The sequence below is a fragment of the Mustela lutreola genome, chromosome 2, assembly GCF_030435805.1.
Source record: "Mustela lutreola isolate mMusLut2 chromosome 2, mMusLut2.pri, whole genome shotgun sequence".
Classification (NCBI taxonomy): Eukaryota; Metazoa; Chordata; class Mammalia; order Carnivora; family Mustelidae; genus Mustela; species Mustela lutreola.
In genome coordinates, this window is record NC_081291.1 from 190,775,918 (window position 1) to 190,797,319 (window position 21,402).

At 37.0% G+C, this 21,402-nt stretch overlaps 1 protein-coding gene across 1 annotated transcript in view; it reads left to right on the plus strand.

Annotated features, from left to right (window-relative positions):
• Positions 1–21,402, plus strand: part of GBE1 (1,4-alpha-glucan branching enzyme 1) — a 278,156-nt gene that overhangs the window by 231,587 nt on the left and 25,167 nt on the right. Inside the window, exons 13-14 of the mRNA XM_059164440.1 lie at positions 14,210–14,394; positions 15,999–16,129. Of these exons, the coding sequence (XP_059020423.1) occupies positions 14,210–14,394; positions 15,999–16,129 (316 nt within the window). The remainder of the gene's footprint in view (positions 1–14,209; positions 14,395–15,998; positions 16,130–21,402) is intronic.

Genomic DNA, 21,402 nt, shown 5'->3' on the forward strand with positions numbered 1-21,402 from the left:
AACTTGTTTCCCTCGTTTAGAATTTTAGCTTGTCTGCAAGCGCAGAGAATGATTTAGACCAATGGAAAACGTTCTGGTGTATATGGAAGGAGTGGTGGTGGTAGTTTACATTGTATCAAACCTCTCTGGGACATTTGTGTATGATAATTTAAACATCATTACTTTTAAGACATTGAAATTGTTTACATGATTTTGAACCCTCTCTTTTAATAGCCTTCAAAGACAGTTGACAGGCTGATTCATAACCTTGTCATTATATTTTTTACAATTCAAAATCAGTGTTACCCAGAGCAAATGGGGACACCTGAAGCAAGTAGTGCAAATACTAAGAACTTTTCTTTTTATTGAGGGAAGAAGTTCACAGTGTTTCCTGCAAGCGGTCATGCTGCTTGGGAACTTTTTTCTCATTTATTTGGCACCAGTGGCCTGAGAGGAAGCAAGAGCTGACAGCAGGGAAGCAGAGGAGGCTAACTAGCTGTTGGCAGGAACTTGGAGCAATGGAAACATCTTCCAAAGGCAAACTGATACTGGTCCCTTGATTAAGTTATAAGCAGGTAGTTAAGTCTCTCTACAAGGGGGTTGGAATTGCTGACTACAGAAGAAAGGCTGTGGGAGATTGAAACCTTGGAAGGCTGTAGCAGACTGTGCCTTGAAAGAGCCTGAGGTTCTTAGGCTCTTCTAGCCTGGAATGATATCAGGATTGAATTAAACTGATGTCACTTATTCCATACAGAGGACTTAAGTGAACAGTTTCTTTCCAGTCTTATTTCCTGTGGTTATATGCTTCCCCTTTCAGTGTCTCTGCTTAGCTCTCAATAATTCATTAGGGAGATTTGCTCATCTCTATTACTATGTATGTTTGATGTAGCCAAAAGGAACTAACCCTGACTTAGTGGTTGCATATCCTAGTTATAGACAAATTTTAGGGGAAAATGGCATAATTTGACTCAATTACTGAATTTGGGGGCCTAAACCAAAAGTTAGAAGAGCCACAAAATCACATGTGTATAATCAATTTTGTAGTCATCCAGTATATTACTTTTCACAATTCCTGTTTTCTTAACTTGTTTTCTACTGCCTAAAAAGGTGTTGGGTCTTTCAGCTAGCGCCCTGTTCACTTGCAAAACTTTCACTCTTTTTACAACAATGTGCATTAACAAATCACTTTCTAAGGCATTTGTAATTTGCTTGAGATAAATATGAATTCAGTTAGGATTATATTAAATAACCTCATTTTTACCTTCACCATCTCTTCCTTCTTCTTCTCCCCTTCTTCTCCCCCTTAAAGAACATTTTGAAATTGGAAATACATCTTCACACACCTTTTTATAGCTTTTTTATTATCTTCCCTAATGTCGGGAACATCTTCTGCTTCATGCAGTATCAAGATGGTTTCAGACCAAATGGCAGAGTCCACGACGGTTGCTGTGAATTTTCTTAAGGAAATAATATATTGTTTATAAGAAATTATTTTTGTCCCAAAATGTCAGGTTTTCTTCATTTAGTTCTGTGTGTTTTGTTCATTTTTACTTGGTTTGATTATACTTTATTATTTGTTTTAAACCAGAACAGTGCCACAAAAATCCCATGTAGGTCAAAGTATAATTAGCAACATGAGCCATTTGAAATTCAGCCTCATTGCTGTGGCTTTCAGAGTAGGAAAACACTGTAGGGAGCCTCAGGGAGAGAGAACCTAAGTGATGTGTCTTCTCTCTTCTGATTTACACCCCTCCTTCCCCCCACGAGGGATGGGCTTCTCTGTATGTACCCCTTTCCACCCCTTAGCACTTCTGTCTGTAGTGTTTTGTTTTTTAAATTTGTGTTTATTTATTTGAGAGGGGAGAGAGAGAGAGAGAGAGAGGGAGACTGACACTGGGCTCAATCTCTGGACCCTGCGATCATGACCTGAGCCAAAGGCAGACGCTTAATTGACTGAGCCACCCTGGCGCCCCTCCTCTGTGTTTTTTATGGCCCTCATTTTGTGGTTAGTAAGGAAGCATTTGTTAAACACTTTCTTTGAGTCCTCCCCCTTTGAACTGGGGAAAGTAAGCTAGAACTTTCCCTAAGTAGTATATGGCCTCCTATAGGAAGGAGACATGATTTCCTTCATTTTCTTCTTTCAACACATGTTTCATTGGTCCTCAAATGTGTGCTCTATGCCTGCGCATAAATTAGGTAATAAGGATAGGAGATAAAAACATAGTGTGTCTATCCTTAATCTAATAAAGAGGCAAAAACAGCAAACACAAAAATCACACTATGTAAGGATTGCTTTAATAAGGGGGGGGGGGGATTACACCTGAATATAAGTGGAAACACAAGCACCAAAGCTTTCCAGCAGGATTTTAAAAAGGCCTCATGGAGACCAAACAGCTGTAACATGGGATAATAACATCAAAATAGCAGAACATGCAAGGCACAAAGGGAGCACAGGCCCGTGATAAATATACTTTATTTGTATACTCGGTAGTGAAATTGGAAATATATCTTTACACACCTTTTTATAGCTTTTTTATTATCTTCCCTAATGTCGGTACATTCGTAACAGGTTTCCAGCTAATGTTGCTCAAATCAAATGCTGAGTTCTGGATACCGTAGAAAGAATACAGACAAACCTTAAGTTTGAATACTGACTTTGATGTCTTACACCTGCATCACCTTGGAAAGTCACATTAGCTTCCCGATCTGTTGTCTGAAAACAGGAATAATGTCCCCTCCCAAATTGAAAGGTTATTGTGATTATCATTTGAAATAACTTATAAAATTCTAGCTCTGAGTCCATGTACATAGAGGGCTCTCAAGAAATTACTGTTGCTTGGGACGCCTGGGTGGCTTAGTCAGTTAAGCCGCTGCCTTCCGCTCAGGTCATGACCCCGGAGTCCTGGGATCGAGTCCTGAATTGGGCTCCTTGCTCAGCAGGGAGCCTGCTTCTCTCTCTGCCTCTGCCTGCTTGTACGCTCTCTCTCTCTCTCTCTCTCTGACAAATAAATAAACTCTTCAAAAAAAAAAAAAGAAATTACTGTTGCTTCTATTATTTTAATATAGTTTTATGATCTCATTTATTTAAAATGTTCTCCCATAGTCTTGATTTAAATAAAACATTATGAGAAGATCATTATATATCATTACCCTTCAATATAATAATGCTAATTCTTTAGCATTTCAAGTAAGACTGGTTTATAAGTGTGTTCTCATTTATTCTACCACACATATGCAATATAAAGTTATTCTTACTTTGTACTTATGGACATTGATGGTTAAGAATGTTTTACAGTTGTTTTATTTTGACAAACTTCTTATCAAAACACTTGACCTACATATTTACTTCGTCTACTACCCTGTTCTTGATGACAGGAACTCACCACTTAAAGCAATTCTAATCATGTAGATAAGTGAAGGGATTGATGGGTTTGGCCATGGTCCAAGCGTCGTTCAAGTTGGAAATGTTTTCTTTCCAAAGTGCCCAGAGCTCATTTGGCCTTTGCTTCAAGACTTTTTATGCATAATTTATCCAGGGGAAGACTGGGGAGAGCAGAACAGATGGAGGGGCTCAGCCAGCCTTGCTGCAGTGGCTCTAACCTTCAGTGCCGTTGCTGGCCCCTTTCAGCTCTCAGGGATCAGGGACATGGACGGTGACACCAGGTGGGATAGGAGAGCAGGTGTACAGTATTTGACTCAAGCCACCATCCTCTTTATCTGGCGATGAAGGACTGGAATTTATCATGTATTTTATTCAAAATATTAGTTTGTAGATTTGCTGTAAAAATTTTAAGGAAACCTAATAGTATATTAGTTTTTTTTTTTTTTCCTTAATGTCTTAAGATACGGTACATATTATATACCATAAAACGCCTCAGAGTTCAAAATTTATGAATACAAAGCCTTATATAGTTAAGACAGACCATTCACTCCCAGGTATTTAGTTAAATACTACCTGTCAGAATATCCTAAAATAAACAAAGAGAAAAAGTAAAGCACTCCGTCCTCACAACAGTTTTCAGTTCTTTGGTTTTACCCCAGACGTGACTGTTGTTGCTCCCTTTCCATTCACGAATGTTCTTATTACTCAGTGTAGTTATTATAGGACTTCAGGTTTAAGTTCAACTACTAGCTCCTATTACTGTTGACCATTGTTTCTTCTCGGAACCCGTCTTTCCCTGGGGTCTGTCTTCGGTCTCCCGCCCACCATGGCTTTCCTCATCTCTCTCTCGGACCCTTCCTCCTCAGGCTTTTTTCCAGGCCTCCTCTGCCCCACCTCGCCACGTGAGTGTTCCTCGGGCTTTACCCATTATACTCTCTTTTCTTTTTTTTTTTTTTTTTTTTTTTTTTTTTAAATTTTTTATTTTTTATAAACATATATTTTTATCCCCAGGGGTACAGGTCTGTGAATCACCAGGTTTACACACTTCACAGCACAGTAATTTATAGAATTCCAAGATTGAGTTTCTAAGACCAACACCCTCTCTCCCCAACCCTGTACAGTGATGGAGTTCCAGGCCTGCCCTCTCTACCTCGGCCACCATCTCTGCACTTCACATTTTCTTCTTCTTCTTTGTTTGTTTGTTTTTTAAGATTTTATTTATTCATCTGGGGGGGTTGAGGGGAGAGCATGAGCTGGGAGAAGGAGCAGAGGAAGGGGAAGCAGCAGGCTCCCCACTGAGCACAGAGCCTGATAGGGGGCTGGATCCTAGGGCCCTAAGATCATGACCTGAGTCAAAGACACACATTGAACTGACTGAGCCACCCAGGCACCCCCCGTATTCTTTTGTGGGAGGAAGGCAGGAATGCGGAGAGATTTGCCACTATTCTCTCCTTTCCTCTCCTACTACCCTTTGTTGTTTTTACTCTTATCCTTTGAATCTTTTTTTGAGCCCTCTCATCCAGACCCTTTCCAAAGAAAATATGTATTTTTATACTTGTTTAATGTCTCCTCTAAATCTCTTAATTAGATTATGAGATCTATGAGGACAGGGATCGTGCTGACCTACATTAAGCATGTTATCTGATACACAGGATATACTTTAATACTTTTGAAATTATAATCTTGTGTTATAGTTGAGCATATGACCAATATAGCAAGTCCTGGGACTCAGGATATAATCACTGACCTGTACCTTTTAAAGGAGGAATGCTCATAAGAGGGGCTCCACAGGAAAACCCAGAGACCTCCAGACCAAACCGTTTGATTTTGGAAGTCTTGAGGATATTAAGAGGAACAGGCATTGACATTTGTTTGTTTTTAATGTTCTCTTTAGGACTGTACCATATACACCACATGTGTGTATTTCAAGTGTATATATAGATAAACTTGATATCAACAATGAGTTGCCAAAAGTCCCCAGGGTTGGTTTGTGTGCCACCTTTATGTCATCTTCTGGATCTGATTCTTTTATTTTGTTTCTGTACCTGGAAAGAGATGATTAGATCTTTAATAATTTGGGGCGCCTGGGTGGCTCAGTGGGTTAAGCCACTGCCTTCGGCTCAGGTTATGATCTCGGGGTCCTGGGATCAAGTCCCGCATGGGGCTCTCTGCTCAGCAGGGGGCCTGCTTCCCTTCCTCTCTCTCTCTGCCTGCCTCTCTGCCTGCTTGTGATCTCTCTCTGTCAAATAAATAAATAAAATCTTTTAAAAAAAAAAGATCTTTAATAATTTAATAATTATTACAATTTAATAATTTTAATAATACAACTTTAACAAATATTAAGGGATATCTGTTCTAGATATAGTACAGTGGAGCATACTATGGAAGAAAAAAAATATTAGGTGTGATCACTGCCCAGAACCACATTGATCACTATCAAAAATGGGCCAGGAGATAGCAGGTTTATTTTTCTAAAAGGGAATATCACAGTCCCTGATTTGGAAAAATATTTTATGTTGTGCCCCACCCTTTGGAGAGTTGAATATCCACTAAAGAGCTAGAAGAAAACTGAAAATAGATTCTTCCTCTTAAGAGTTACTTTTTAGTACAGTTGAAGAGGAGAATTAAAGTGTTTTACATTCTTAAGAGGACTATACCTTATTCTCATATATGCATAAACTCAGTATCAACAAAGAGTTACATAACATTCACAGCATGGAGGTTGTGATAGGCTTTAATTAATTCCTAGGTAAAATTAGTATGCATTACAGTTTAGAGAAACAAAACACACAAACCTGCTAATCAGAATGCTCAGCTAATAGAGCTGGGGCTTTTTTCATTAGTTGTATTGTCTCGAATTCCATCACTGGACCAGCTGGCTTCTTGTCAATTTATAGTTTGGACCTTTACATCAAACAGCAAAAAATTAATTACAGGAAAAGCAATCCCAATAGGAATTTTGTGCCGAGAGGTTTTACCCAATTAACCAGACATGAATGGTGCTGTTTACAGAGGAAATGGAAAGGAGAGAAGGAACTTGGTAGAATTTTCTGGAATCATTAATTAACTATAGCAATGTTAGTTACTTGCTTCCCTGTTTGGGTTTTAAAGTTACTTATTATAATAATACATTATATGTTTATAAATTTTTTTTAAATTATAAAAATTTTAAAAAAATTACTTATTAGCCAGAGCTTTCTGTCTTATTTCTGGAAGCACCCAGTTCTGTTATTACAGTGAATGCAGTGAATCATGGCATGAACTATGAATTTTCTTACAAAATATCCCAGGTGACAGCTCAAAAAAATTACTGTCTTCCCATCATTTTGAAATAAGTAACATTCTATGTATTACATCAGTGATCATAATCATATTTTAACAAGCAGAAATATCATCCTTTGATGGTTAGTGCCAGGTTACTTGTAATGCATATTTTTAACTTGGAAATATTGTTCCCAGATGTCATAGTCTTTGCCTCCCTGTGCTAGAGTTAGTTTAAATGTGACTTTTCTAAGCTTCTTATCTGTTGAATAAACTAGCCCACGGTTTGAAAAATGCTTCCCTCCATTTAGGTTTTCACATTTTTTCCCCTTTTTTATGTAGCTTAGAAACTCTTACCTGTGACCCATTCCTTTAGTTACCAACATTCTAATACAGTGAGTGATTCTTACCCTTTTTAAGACTCAGGCTCCCAGAGAATGTGAAGGAAAACTCTCTCATGCCTCAGAAAAACACACAGGTGAACGTGCATACAATGTTTTGCATGAAATATCAGGAAATCACCAGCAATGCATGAGCTCCAAGTTAGAAATGCCTGTTGCATTCTTTGAGGAAGACATACATATATTATGCGTGGATGTATACTCACATATACCTATAATTTAGAAATACATATACATATATTTATTTTGTTAAATTAAAATACTCATTTGTATTATGTGTTTCTTATTCCGGCAAGTTATCTGTACTAAAACAAATCAATTACCTTTTTGGCCATCACCTGAATAAATTTAGATTTCGTATCCATCTTTATAGAACAGCCTTTAGTTATAAGCTTATTTGGGTGGCCATATTTCACTGTACTGTCTCAAGTGCTGCCACATTCCTAAGTAATTTGTGGACCATAGCTGAGAAGAACATTCTTAACTTGTTTTAATGATAGTATTTTTCTTCATTAGGTTTGTGAGCTGTGAGCTGATGTAAGATACTAACAGGCATTTTCCAGTTTTCTCTGTTCAGTCTGAGAATGGTTCACTATTATTCCAAGGTCACTTTGAAAGTCTTTCTGTGATTTGCTTCCATTTATTTTATGCTTGTGTTTACAGTTTTGAACCAAATATGAAATTTAATGTTGCGTTTGTCTACATTAAACTTAATTTGCCCCTTGTCAGCTCATTTACAACAGAGATAACATTCAAAAGCCACCCTGTACAATGTTTTCTCTGCGATCACTAATGTAATTTTTCTATCTATTTCTTTGTTTTATGCAACTTCTGTTTCTTTCAGTTTAAACAAAGCCTCTCCAGGAAAAGATTTTCAGAACATCTAAATTAGTCTCTAATAGAGATTAATAAATGATTCTCTAATAGAATAGGGTCTTCATCATATCTTGAATTTTTTTTAAATAGCTCTTTTTTATAACTTAGAAATTCAATTGCATATTCCATAATATATAAATGTGCTTATTGGAATGTTTTTTAAAGTAGTGACTTTATACTTATCAACGATAAATGAGGTGAAAGTTAAAATACATTAAAAAATCCTAAATTGTATTATGACACCAAACATTTGTCCTGCTTTCATCTTTGTCTTTTATTTTTCCAAGTATTTAATTTGATCTCATGTAATAATTATTTTTATTAATTGTTGCTAATTTTTAGATATGCTATCAAAAAGATAAATGTTTAAAATGGACTAGTCTTAGAATGCAATAAAATAAAACCTTTAAATGATGAAAAATGCTCTTAAAGTAGCATATTAAACATATGCATTAAGGAATATAATTTTGTGTGAGTGTTGAGCATTACTTCCAGTGAGAATTTGTTAACTTGTGCCTATGTCTTCAAATGATTAGTAATGTTCAAAACTTGGAAAATGCTTTCTCTGAGAATCATATCTCCTTACCTTCTCAGCAGCTGCATATTCTTTTCTTAGGGAAATATTAAACAAAAAAAAATCCAGAGGTGGATTTGTAAGATTGCTCATGTTTTATTGCACTAAAATAATAGAAGAAGCAAAAATGACTAACATGAAGAAAATGGTTAAATATAATTGTGTTGTATGCACATAAGGAAGTACCATCATGGAGAGATATATATACTTATTGATGTGGAAAATGCTTACATTAAAATTCAAAACAGCATATAACTATGCATAGTTATCAAAAAGGGTGGGGAGAAGAAATCAGGAGATGGAGAACCTCAACTGTCATTAGTGTTTCAGCCAAAGAAGAACTCTGATTTTAGAAGGTTCCTAAAATGTTCGTTTTAGGTAGAATATAATCAGCTGTATACTATATATACTCTAAGCATATATAGTATATGTGATAATAAATATACCATATAAATATATATGCTACATATAATATATGTAAATATATATACTATTAATATATATACACCATAAATAACCCATGAGAACTTGTTCAGAGGTTTTGCAAGGTGAACATGTAGGAATAAGGAAGAAAGAAACTGGAGAGGGGATTCCTAACATGGCAATTTGATTTGCCCCATCCTTGTGGCAAAATTATTTTCACATCCAATTCTGCCTTTTAAAAATCTAAAATAGAAGATAACTCAAAAGTCATTCACACTGGGCTTAGGGAAATTGGTTTGTATTATTAAATATATGAATAAATGCATCCTTTTACAACTTCATACTTAAAGGAATAAGGTTGGACCATGAAAACTGAATCAAAAGGAGCCAACTGACTAGTTGCCTATTGAATTCGTCCTGCTTGCTTGTATGCCTACTACAGAGTAGGGCTGGTCAGGTCCCCACTCTGATTTTAGCTTTATTATAGCTCTCATCTGTCGCCCTTTATGTAATTCTTTCCTGAACAACATCTGTAATAAGTGGACATGTGTAACATAAAAGCTTCTGTACATTGAAAGCCAATAGCTGACAGACCCTGTGCCCAGTGCCTCACTTAGCATGTTTGAATTTTTTTTTAAGATTTTATTTATTAATTTGAGAGAGAATGAGTGAGAGAGAGCATGAGAGAGGAGAAGGTCAGAGGGAGAAGCAGACTTCCTAAGGAGCTGGGAGCCCGATGCGGGACTCAATCCTGGAAGTCCGGGATCATGACCTGAGCCGAAGGCAGTCGCTCAACCAACTGAGCCACTCAGGCGCCCAGCATGTTTGAATCTTTTTTTTTTTTTTTTAAGATTTTATTTATTTATTTGACAGACAGAGATCACAAGTAGGCAGAGAGGCGGGCAGAGAGAGAGAGAAGGAAGCAGGCTCCCCGCTGAGCAGAGAGCCCCATGCGGGACTCGATCCCAGGACCCTGAGATCATGACCTGAGCCGAAGGCAGCGGCCTAACCCACTGAGCCACCCAGGCGCCCGCATGTTTGAATCTTAAAAGAACTTTTATGAAACATATTATCCTATTTTACAGACAAGTAAACTGAGCACTGGAGAAATTAAATTGCCTAAATTCACTCATAACTGGCTCACTCAGATAAAACCCGAGTCTCACTGTGTCCATGGGCATCATGTAACATAACTGTCTTTTCCTTAGACGTATTAGACATAGAAAGAACGTTCAAATCTCTACTCTGTTCTCCTTCAGAGAGTGGCCTTTGGTTATCCTGCTTTCATTCAGTATAGGGAGGTTGAAAAAAATGTATATCAGTGCCTGGGACTTCCCCCAAAGGTGATGAACATTTTTAACAAGCTTCCTTGGAATCTATATGTTTTCTCTGGAGCATTCCATAGATTGCAAAGCACTCCTCTAAAGCATTTCATTCCTATACCAAATTGGTAGTAAGGTAGCAAGGTCTGAGTTTTTAGTTTGTGTGTTTGTGTGTGTGTGTGTTTGTAGCATTTGTCACTGACCATCCTTTTTGAAACTCTTCTTAGTCTTTGATACATTTTTTCTTGATGTCCCTCTTACTTTGCTAACCATTGTTCCATGGTCTTTTCTAATTAATCTTCTGCCTGCAGTTCCTCAGGATGCTGTCCATAAGCCTTTGTCCTTTTGTGGATGTAACTACTGTCTCTTACTGAGGCCTTAACAAATTACTGTTGGTCCTCACCCCCAGTTCTCTCCTAAATTTCAGTCCCTTATGTTTATCAGTGTTACTATATATCCATGAGTGCCTGTGTATTCTTCAGGTCTTAAATTTAGTATGCCAGAAAACTCATTATCTCCCTCCCACACACTTCCTCTGTCACCATTGTTCACTAGTGTGGTTCGTGTGGCACTACTCAGTCACCTGAGCTTGAAACTTTAAAACTGCACTCAGAGTTTCCGCTTTTACAACCTACATTCATCAGGCAGCATCAAATTCTGTTATTATCCGTTATTATCCTCCTCAGAAATGTCATTTGTTGTTTGTTTGTTTGTTTGCTTCATTTTGTTTGAGTATAGTTGACATGCTGTGTTACAGTAGTTTCAGGTGTTCAACATGGTGATTGACAAACGTATACATTATGCCCCACTCACCACAAGCTTGGCTACCGTCTGGTACTGTGCAACACTATTACAGTATCATTGACTTTGTTCCTTATGCTGTGCCTTTTATTCCTGTGATTTATTCGTTTTATAACTGGAAGCCTGTATCTCCCATTCCCTTCACCTATCTTGCTCATCCTGCCACAGCAACCATCAGCTTGTTCTCTGTATTTCTGATTCTGCTTTTTGTTGCTTATCTTTTTTTACATTCCACATATGAGTGAAATCCTCTTGTATGTGTCTTTCTCATTTGGCCCTGTTTCACTTAGCATAATACCCCTTGGGTCCATCCATGTTTTTGCAAATGGTACAACCTCGTCCTTTTTAATGGCTGTGTAATATATATATACAGACATACACGCGTACACACATACATACATACACCACATCTTCATTATCTATTCATCCATCAGTAGACACTTAGGTTGCTTCCTTATCTTGGCTATTACAAATAATGCTGCAGTAAACATTGGGGTGCACATATCTTTTGGAATTAGTGTTTTTGTTTTCTTTGAATAAATACCCGGTAGTGGAATTATTGGATTATATAGTAATTCTGCTTTTAATTTTTTGAGGAACCTCCATAGTGTTCTTCACAGTGGCTGTATCAATTTATATTCCCACCAGCAGTATAGAAGAAATGCCATTTGAATCATTCTTTTCCTCATTCTCACTGCATCTTACCTTATATACTTTGGATTCTGTGATAGCTGTTCTACTGTGTAGCTATCCCCAATACTCTGTGTCTTTTTTTCACACTGTAGAGGTAGTTTAATAATAAATGCATTTGAACTTCTCATCCCCCTACTTAGAAAATAACCTTTAGCTCCCTACTGCCTGCAATGTAATTACGCTCCTCATTTTATGAGGCCTATCCTAATCTAACCTCATCTTGTCTGTCCCTCCTCTTCCCCTCACCACTAACTCTGTTTTGTGGCTAAACCAAAGTCCTAACTACATCTCACGTCCTCACTCCAATCCATCCGTACATGTCATTCCATCAGCTTGGAGTCTCTGTCCACGTAGGAGAGGTTGGTCATTCTTGGCACTGTATTTCCATGGTATTTATTTCTGACAATATGATGGAGTCCTAACCATCAGCATACTAAAACCAGACTCTCTGCATTCAAAGATCCCAGTACTTAATAAATGTCTGTGGCTCAGCTTCCTTTCTTATAAACTTGGGATAATAATAGTGCCTTCTCTAGTGTTGTTGAAGATGTTAATTCATGTGCAGTGCATGTGCCCAGCCTGTAATAAACAGACATGAAGCATATGCTGTCGCCTCTGCTATGGTAATCAGGATGACAGTGATCGAACAATCTCCCCCAGAAAGCTGAAGGGGTTGCTTGGTAATACCGTAGTCAATCCAGAGTTGATGGCCATCCCAGAACAACAGTATCATGCTTATAGAAAGCCTGGATTTAGCTGTAGGCTACTATACTTTAGCCAACTTAAGTCATTTCTAGTCTTTCTAAAGTTCTCTACTAGTTGAAATTTCACTGGTGCTTAGACATATGGTTTTCCTCAGGTAGGCAGTCCCTTTCTCTGTTCTCCTGCAATTCCAAAGGTGCCTGGGTTTGCCAGTTGAACGGATGTTAGAGTGGGCTGTGCCTTGGCTACGCCATGACAGGCTCCAGACCTAAGCAGAGCTCCGAAGTATGGCAGTGGGAAATTGCCAGTGTCCCTTGAAGCATCCTAAAGTAACTGGAGGCCCAGAGAGTCAGAAATCTGGTTCCCTCTTCTGTCACATCACAGGTAAAATTGTAAGGGATATTCTGTTGACAAATACCAGAATTTAGCAAAATGTTTGTAGATGCTTGATTCTTAGGGAGCTGCTGCAGACGTATTTGTTTGGATGCTATTTTTACTTTGATGGCTGTGGTCCCAAAAAGTTAAATGCAAATTCCAATGTTTCTTAGCAAAGTTTACTAAAGCAGTGCTACAATAAATCATTTTGAATTACATGCTAGTGTACTAGTTTTTATTTATTAAAATATTAATATATTAGTTTTTTGAATGTAGGACATTCCTGTTTTGGCTATAATACTTTCTGACACAAAGGAGAAGTTCATGACTTAGAAAATTATAACATCAAAGTGGCAAATGAAAGTAAATTTTAGAAAGCTGTATTTAATTTTTAAGAGGAAAACAAGAAACTGTAAAGTAGAAATCCACCTTGGGGAAAACAATAGGAGCCAATCTAGTAGACAACCAATATCTAAATTTAATTTTGAGAATGAAAAATATTTATGTGTTACTATTTTATTTTGTTTTTCCAGTGTATGGAGTTTCTGGTTCTCATCATTACAACGCTAAACAATATTTAATTGATAAACATCAGTACAATGATAAACAATATTCCAGTATATGGAGTTTCTGGTTCTCATCATTACAATGATAAACAATATGGTTCCAAATCAGATGTCCTAGCTGAACCCATATATGTGCACATGCATGCAGACACATTTGAAATTAAAGATGACGATTCTAATAGATACATGAAGATCTGAGAAAGAAATAAGGAATATGAATAAGAGTGATGACTTGGGTTTCTATGGCACCTGAAGTTTAAAACATACCTGCCTAATGTGTGGATGAGGTAGAAGGAACCTCATTAAAATCTTTGGATTTTAATCAAAAGAACTCAATTTTAATGGTTACCTTTGCACTTATTATCTGTGTGAGCTTGGGCAAAACTGTCCACAGCTTTGGATTTCTCCTCTGCAAGATGGATATAATGAAGAGGCCCACAGAGGATCAAAACACAATGTACATTCAAAGCCTTGGGTAATTGTAAAGCATTGTACAGATTACAGAAATGATGGAAAGAGAGATTTTGGAAATTAATCAGAGATATTAGAGATTGTTTCAGAGATGACATAAGTATGGTAGAGGTAAGTGTTCTCAGTTTGTGGAAAAAGAGGCATATATCAAGGGCTGTATGGCTGGAATCCTGAGTCCAGATGTGGTCAGCCCTCTCTGTGCTACACTGTGCCGTTTTTGAACCATGGCTGTAAATCGTTCACAGGACACAGCTGTGGTAAATTATAACCTAAACTGATTTTAAGGACTTTAAGACATATAATTATTGAGTCATCTTAGCAAGAAATGCTGATATTACTGGGTGAGGTTTATATTTGTTTTTTGTGTTTTTTTTAAAAAACAGGTAATGAATTTGGGCATCCTGAATGGTTGGACTTCCCAAGGAAAGGAAATAATGAGAGTTATCATTATGCCAGAAGGCAGTTTCATTTAACTGACGATGACCTCCTTCGCTATAAGTTCCTAAATAACTTTGACAGGGATATGAATAAATTGGAAGAAAGATGTGGTTGGCTTTCAGCTCCACAGGTAAGCTCTTTATTCTAAATGTTATGTTTTAGTCTCCAATGTTGTACATGCTTGGAATGGCAATCGATTTAAATCCATATGCGGATCTTTTAAAAACCACTTTATTATTCAGTGTGTAGTGCCCTGGAACATACTTCGGGTTGTCAAAACATGTCACTGAAGTCTCTCCAATAGATAATGAAAATCTTAAACACAATGCCCTGCTTACTTTCCTGTTTAGTTTGTTGTTGGTTAAATTCAGTAATTTTTATTTCAATTGGTTAAAATAAATGACAAAAGCTCCGCATGGAGTCCATTTTGGAAATTGCTGTGGAAACATCTTAATTGTTTTGACTGTTTTCTTTATATAAATAATTTTGCTGTCATAAAGAGACTATTTTGACAACATGTAGATCTCTTTATTCCTTTTTTTTTCTCCCTTCCTTTACTGGTCTCTAACTTGTCATCTCAATAGATGCCATTATACCTGCATGCTGTTTTGTATTTTTCATGAGTCTGACTCTCCTCTGGAATTAAAGTCTCAGTTTTCAATAAGTTTTAGAAAATGTAATTAACAGGTGCAAATTTTATACAGGCTTTTTCCCCTTGCTAAAATTAGCATATAGTATGTGTTACTTATAATCCATTTACTTTTTACTGGTACTATTTGAAATTACTGTTGATGTTTTTTGACTTTGGTGTCTATGACTTTTTTTTTTTTTTTGTAAAGATTGAACAAAGGTACTTATGTATTCACCAAGATTGGCTACATGACATGAATGCCCTAATCACGTTTATTAGTAATGCAGTTTCCAGAAGAGAGAGCAAAATGATGCTCCTTTTCAGCAGGAACAATGTTGAATACCAAAAGGCATGCTGTTTACTCTAGAGCCTTGTTCACATGGCTAAGTTACTAAGAGTAGTGCTGCTGATACGCAGGGAAATCAGTCCTTTCAAAATGGGAGCTGCCAGAGGGTGGTGTTGAAAAAGCGAAGGCTTCTCGCTGCCTACAATAAAACATGGTGTATAAAATGGGAGACTTGGTAAATATAATTTCTTTTTAGACTTTCTCTTTTATTAGAAAAAAAGATAAATTGTAAAGAACATTAGGTTGCCATTGAATCTGACAAAGGTGTGCAATAATGTAAAGTTTTTAAGGTAAATACAACTTCAGAAATCCCAGTACAATAACAATGTTACATTTTATTTTAAAATGTAATTTTATATACCTTACCTCATTAATCTGGGGACTAAAAGTCTTAAAGAAAATTCACTTGTAAATATCCAGTATGCGCACACACACACACACACACACACACACACACTTTATAGGTGATATAAGTACTTAAAACCTAAGCCACAGTGCTGATCCTCTGTGCTTTATTTGAAGTTGTCAATAACTACTGAGATTTTTATACTCTTTAAGCCATTTTTGTGACTTTTGTTAGTGCAGAGTTTGATGCGTGGCAAAATTGCAAGACATTCAAAAAATACAATACATTTTCGTTTGTTGGCTTAATGACTAAGAAGTCTATTAATAAAGACAAAACCAACTTTTTAATAAATAATTTGCTTCTATCAGCACCCACAACGTAATAATGGAATATATGTGTTAATTCTTGCAGGCCTATGTGAGTGAAAAGCATGAAGCCAATAAGATCATTGCTTTTGAGAGAGCAGGTCTTCTTTTTATTTTCAACTTTCATCCAAGCAAGAGCTACACTGATTACCGAGTTGGAACAACACTGCCAGGAAAATATCCTTTTTGTTGCTGGTGAATGTATCTGTCTGCATTCAATTATTTATTACATCATAGAGAATAAGAAAGACTAATGCAGATCTTGGTGACAGTAGCTCTCAGTTACTCTTTTGAAAAATGAGGGACTTGAAAGAGTGATTGGCAAATCTTTGCTCTGCTTGGTTATCCTCAGCTCGTTCTGGTTATAAAATAATTCTGAACATTTTTACATGATATTTTGATCCAATATGCAATTCAGGAAATGATTATAGTTTTTCTTTATGAAATATTTTGTAAGTTATCTTTAAAAATTGTCTCTTTTTCCTTTATCCACTGAGAGAGCAGACAATAGCTATAAAGATAGCTTCCTTCCCTTTTCTCTGTCCTGCCTCCGCAAATGCAGGACATAGCTCACTTCAGAAAGCTTAAACTGGTAAGGAATCAGGGCTTTGGGAGTGTGAGCAAAAGAAATGATAGGGAGAATGTTTTCGATATTCTGTTTATTCATTTACTCATTCATTTATTTGTTTCTCAGATATTTGCTGAGCACCTACTCACTGAACACCAGTGTGCCAGCCCTCTGCTTGGTGCTGTAAATACAGGAATTCTCCTGGCAGATGTAGTCACTGCCTTTATGGAGCTTTTAAACTAGTGAAAAAGAAAAACATTACTAATTGTAAGTTTCATCATTGTTGAAAAAGGAAAAGTACAAGGTATTTTAGGTAGATTATGACTTACCAGATCCATGAAAAAAAAAAAAAATGACAGATTCAGGACCTAGCAACAACCTAACACAAATTTTTAAACAGACCACTGAAATAATGTTCTTCTCCCCCGAAGCCCTCACAGTGATCAGTATCTGCCACCCTGAACATTGCCAGATGCCAAGGGGAAGGCTGAGGCATCAGGGTATCTCTAGCTATAGTAAAGGAAACCTCCTGTTCAGCTCAATCAGATGGTAAAGAAGATGTATTTTGCCACACAATCAAAAGTCCTGAGGTAGGGTGACCCCAGGACCCGTGATAGTATCATCAAGTTTCCTGGTTCGTTCTGTCTTTCTGCTTTCAACCCTCCAGGTGCACCCACGCCCAAAGGATGGCACTGCTGTAGTCACAAGACAACAGCCATGGTTCCAAATGTAACACAAGAAAAGCCAAATAGACCTTTTTTCTCTTTTTAAGAATGAGGTCACTTTAGCAAATTTTCTTTCATCTTCTGTTGACCAGAATTCAGTCACACATCCCCAAAGAAATTTCTAGGAAGGAGGAGTGTATTGCCATGACTGGTTGAATCAAGGGAATTACCCTGGAGTTTCTAGGAAGTGGAAAGTGGACTCGGGAGGTGGACTCCTGGGGAAGTGGTTACCCGGACAGTCTCTCTAAGAGTAAAGAAGAAAGGGCCAGTGCTGTCCAGTGAAGTAGCCTGAGGCACCCACCAGTCCCCTGTGCTACCAGTGAGTGTGGTGAGAGATGGTTCCCTCCTCTCTTCCTGCCCAGAAGATCACAGTTCCACATGCCATCGGGGCATTTAGGAGAGATGGCTGCAGCTGTGACTAATGGTCCCAGTGTGCCCCTGTTGTTGACAGGAAGAATGCTCCTTTAGTGTGATGGGATTGCCTGCACCAAAGAGCTGCACTGTTTGGGGAAGCAAATGTATGCACCATTTTTATAAAGAAATAGAAATAAATGCTAGATGTGTAGCAACTCATACATGACCCCTCCCAGCTCCAAACTGCTGAAGTAATGCCCTTAGACTCCCTCCTCACATACCTGAAAATGTAATCAACATGCAATCAATATATACTTTTTTAATAATCAAACCAAAATACATTTTTAGTACTTGGGGACTACTGTAGTTCTTTGTTAAGCACTATCCTTGATGCTAAGTCGGTAGGAGAGAAGAGATATATAAAACCAAACTAGGATGCAAGTCATAATGCAGTAAATGAGAAGGGGACAGGAATGTTCCATGGAAGAAAGGAGATCAGTAAAAGCAAGAAATAAAGAAAGAGAAATTGATGGATAGAGTGACTGACTTAAGGAAAAGACTCTAAGCCTGGACCTTGGCAAGTGGATAAAATTATAGTAGACAAATTGAGGAAGGCCATCTCAGCTATTGGAGAGTATAGAACATTCTTACATAATGAATAGCACAATGTATTAATTGGAGAATGATGACCCTAAAAAGGAATAAGAGATAAAGCTGAAAAGACAGATCAAGATCACATAATAGAAGATTTCAGTGCTATATTAATTAGTTTAGACTTTTTTCCATAGTTCTTATATTGAGTCACTGAAGGTTTCTAAGTTAAGGAGCTACCTGATAAGAATGTGTGCTTTAGGAAGAGTTCTCATGGACCCATGGAGAGCTTTCTTGAAGAAGGAGATTGGAAGTACAGATATTAATTATGAAAAATTACAGTATATGTAAAAGCTAATTAGGGCTTGAGCTAAAGGGATGACAATAGGCTAGAAAGAACATTTTCTTAGAGTGAAAGAACTCAGCAATTGTTTGAACTTGGGATAGAGAAGAGAAAATATAAGTTTTCATTCTGAGCAAGGGGAAGAATGTTAGTGATGTTATTACTTAGGATACCAAACCAAGAAAGCAAGGAGGAGTAGAGTAGTAACCAGTTGGGGAAATAGAAAATACAAGTTTAGGGGCAGCTGGGTGGCTCACTTCTTAGAGCATGTGACTCTTAATCTCAGAGTTGTGAGTTCCAGCCCCATGTTGGGTGTAGAGTTTACTTTAAAAAAATAAATTAATAAACATATATACACACACATACACACACACACACACATGAAAATATTGTTTTATTTAGGATTTTGATAAATGTAAATACATAGAATTTCAAATGTGATGTTTAGAATAAAAATCTTGACTCAAGCTACATTGATCTCCTGTGTAACGATGTGATCTCTGTAACTTTAACAAATATTATTAAGTGATAACATAAATAATAGCATATTTAATGAAGTAGAATCTACCCAAAAGTTAATTTTATTTAGTGACATAATATTACACTGTACATGGAAGTCTAGTTTGGTATTTTGTGTGTTTTGTTTTGTTTTCCTAAAGTGATCTCTACACTAAACACAGGGCTTGAACCCATGATTCTGCTATCAAGAGTCAGATGCTCTAACAGTTGAGCCAGCCAGGTACCCGTCTAGTTGGGTTTTGATAAAAACCTTGACACAAATTGAGTTTCCTGAAATTTGGTGGTTTATCTAGGTATTTATCGGTATCTGAAATTCTCTAGAAATCTGAAATTTATACAGAAATTCTCTATAGTAAACACTGAATGCTTTACGTTAGTGACCCTTTCAGAAACTGTACTCATTGAAAGCTCTAATGATGTAGACACCTGGGAAAATTGGGTAGTATCTTCATATAAGTGGAACTTGAGCCTTGATCATCTCCTGGATCTCTAGGGAAACCTCAAAGAAAATATTCTTGGTTCTTTCCCTACAGATTTGTTTTCTACAGGCTTGTGCTCACTTAGATCTTATTTACTCTTGCCACCTCTCTCGTTCTTGTCTGTCAACAAGCTTTAACCAATTCCCATATGTTACTGCTTTCTTTAAGGACATTTACATTTTAATAGTGATCTTCTTGAAACTGAAGAAATATGCAAGACCTCATGGACTGGTTATCTAATGTAATAATATTTTTATAACGAAGACTTTTTTGTTGTTGTTTTGGAGGGGAAAGTAGCAGGAGAGGATCCCCAACATACCTTAAACCACACCTAATTAGCTACAGGTTCATAACGCCAGCTTTTACTCCAATATTGATCTTAAAACCTTCTGGATTTTGTGATGTTCTATACTCTAGTGACGCAGTTCAGTGCAGAAATACCATTTATCAGTTCCGCCACACATCATAACTAACCATCAATAGAGCACATTCCAGTCCTAGGAATCTCACTATGTCACAAGGTAAGCAATTCAGGGTTTTTCTTATTTTTTTTTAATATTGCCTTAAACATATGAAAATAAATACATTAATTCTGTACTCTGTCCCCAAGAGCTGTTCTACAAGCTGCCACTCAAGTCAGAGGGCCTTTAACATGCTCCTCACAATACCTACTGCTCCCAAGACTTCCCTCTTGTCCCTCATCAAAATACACATGGCATGGTGTACATCCCTCTTGTGGCATGTCTCCAGAACTAACAGCACAGTATTCCAGATAGAGCCTGGCAAGTATGACGTAGAGTACCCCATTACCTCCCTTTATCTTGATACTTGTCTCTTGTTAATTTAATCTAAGGGAAACTAGCTTTCCTGACAGTCATCACATTTTCTATTCATATTACATTTGCAACCAAATAAAAATCTTTAGTTTTTTGGGGATGTGTAATAGTATGATGTCATAGCTCCCTTAGCCTTTTTTTTTTTTAAGATTTTATTTATTTATTTATTTTAGAGAGAGAGCAAGCACAAGCAAGGGGAGCGGCAGGCAGAGTGAGAAGGAGAAGCAGACTCCTGCATGAAAAAATATATATATATTGCTTTTTGCCTCTCACCTGTTAATGAGGAAGACAACAGCTCTCTGTTATTATTATGATTGTACCATCTTCCATAAGCAGCAGATACACCTATGATAGCTTTTGGCTCTTAGTGTTCCAAGCTTAGCTTTAAGAGTTCTTTTTATTATCCTTAGCGTTTTACAAGTCTCATTTCTTTTTGGTCTTTCATCTTTCCGACTTTATTCTTATACCTTTACACGACATTGTAGCTTGGTATTATAGAACCATTTCAGATAGGGAAAGTACAAAAAATTAGGATTTCTGTGCTGTATTTTCTGACTTTGCTGAAGTGTTCTGTGCCATTGGTATTTCCAACTACTAAGCCAGTGAATTGAATACAGATTTTCACTGTGAAGAATCCACAGTGGCAAGATGGATATATTAATCAAGTCAAGAAATTCATCAAATTTTTAATTCCCTGGAAAGCAGGATTTGGTGACAGAACAAATTTAAAGTTTCTGAAGAAGTCATTTGAACTTCTTCTGTCACTATGAAATATAAACCTATGAACAGGTAACATGTCTGCATTCTTGAGCTGTTCCATTTTTTGAACCCATATATCCTGTATATCAAATAGCAAGACATCAACTTTCACTCAAATCTGTGGAGAATACATGGTGACTATCTTCCCTAAGAAACTGTTGTAAGGTGAACTATTTGGGGGATAATGCCAGGCTAAGTAGAAGAAACACTTTAAGGATGCTTTTAACTATCACTTCAAAATAAGATGATAGATTTTGGAAAGCTAAAAGAGAAGTC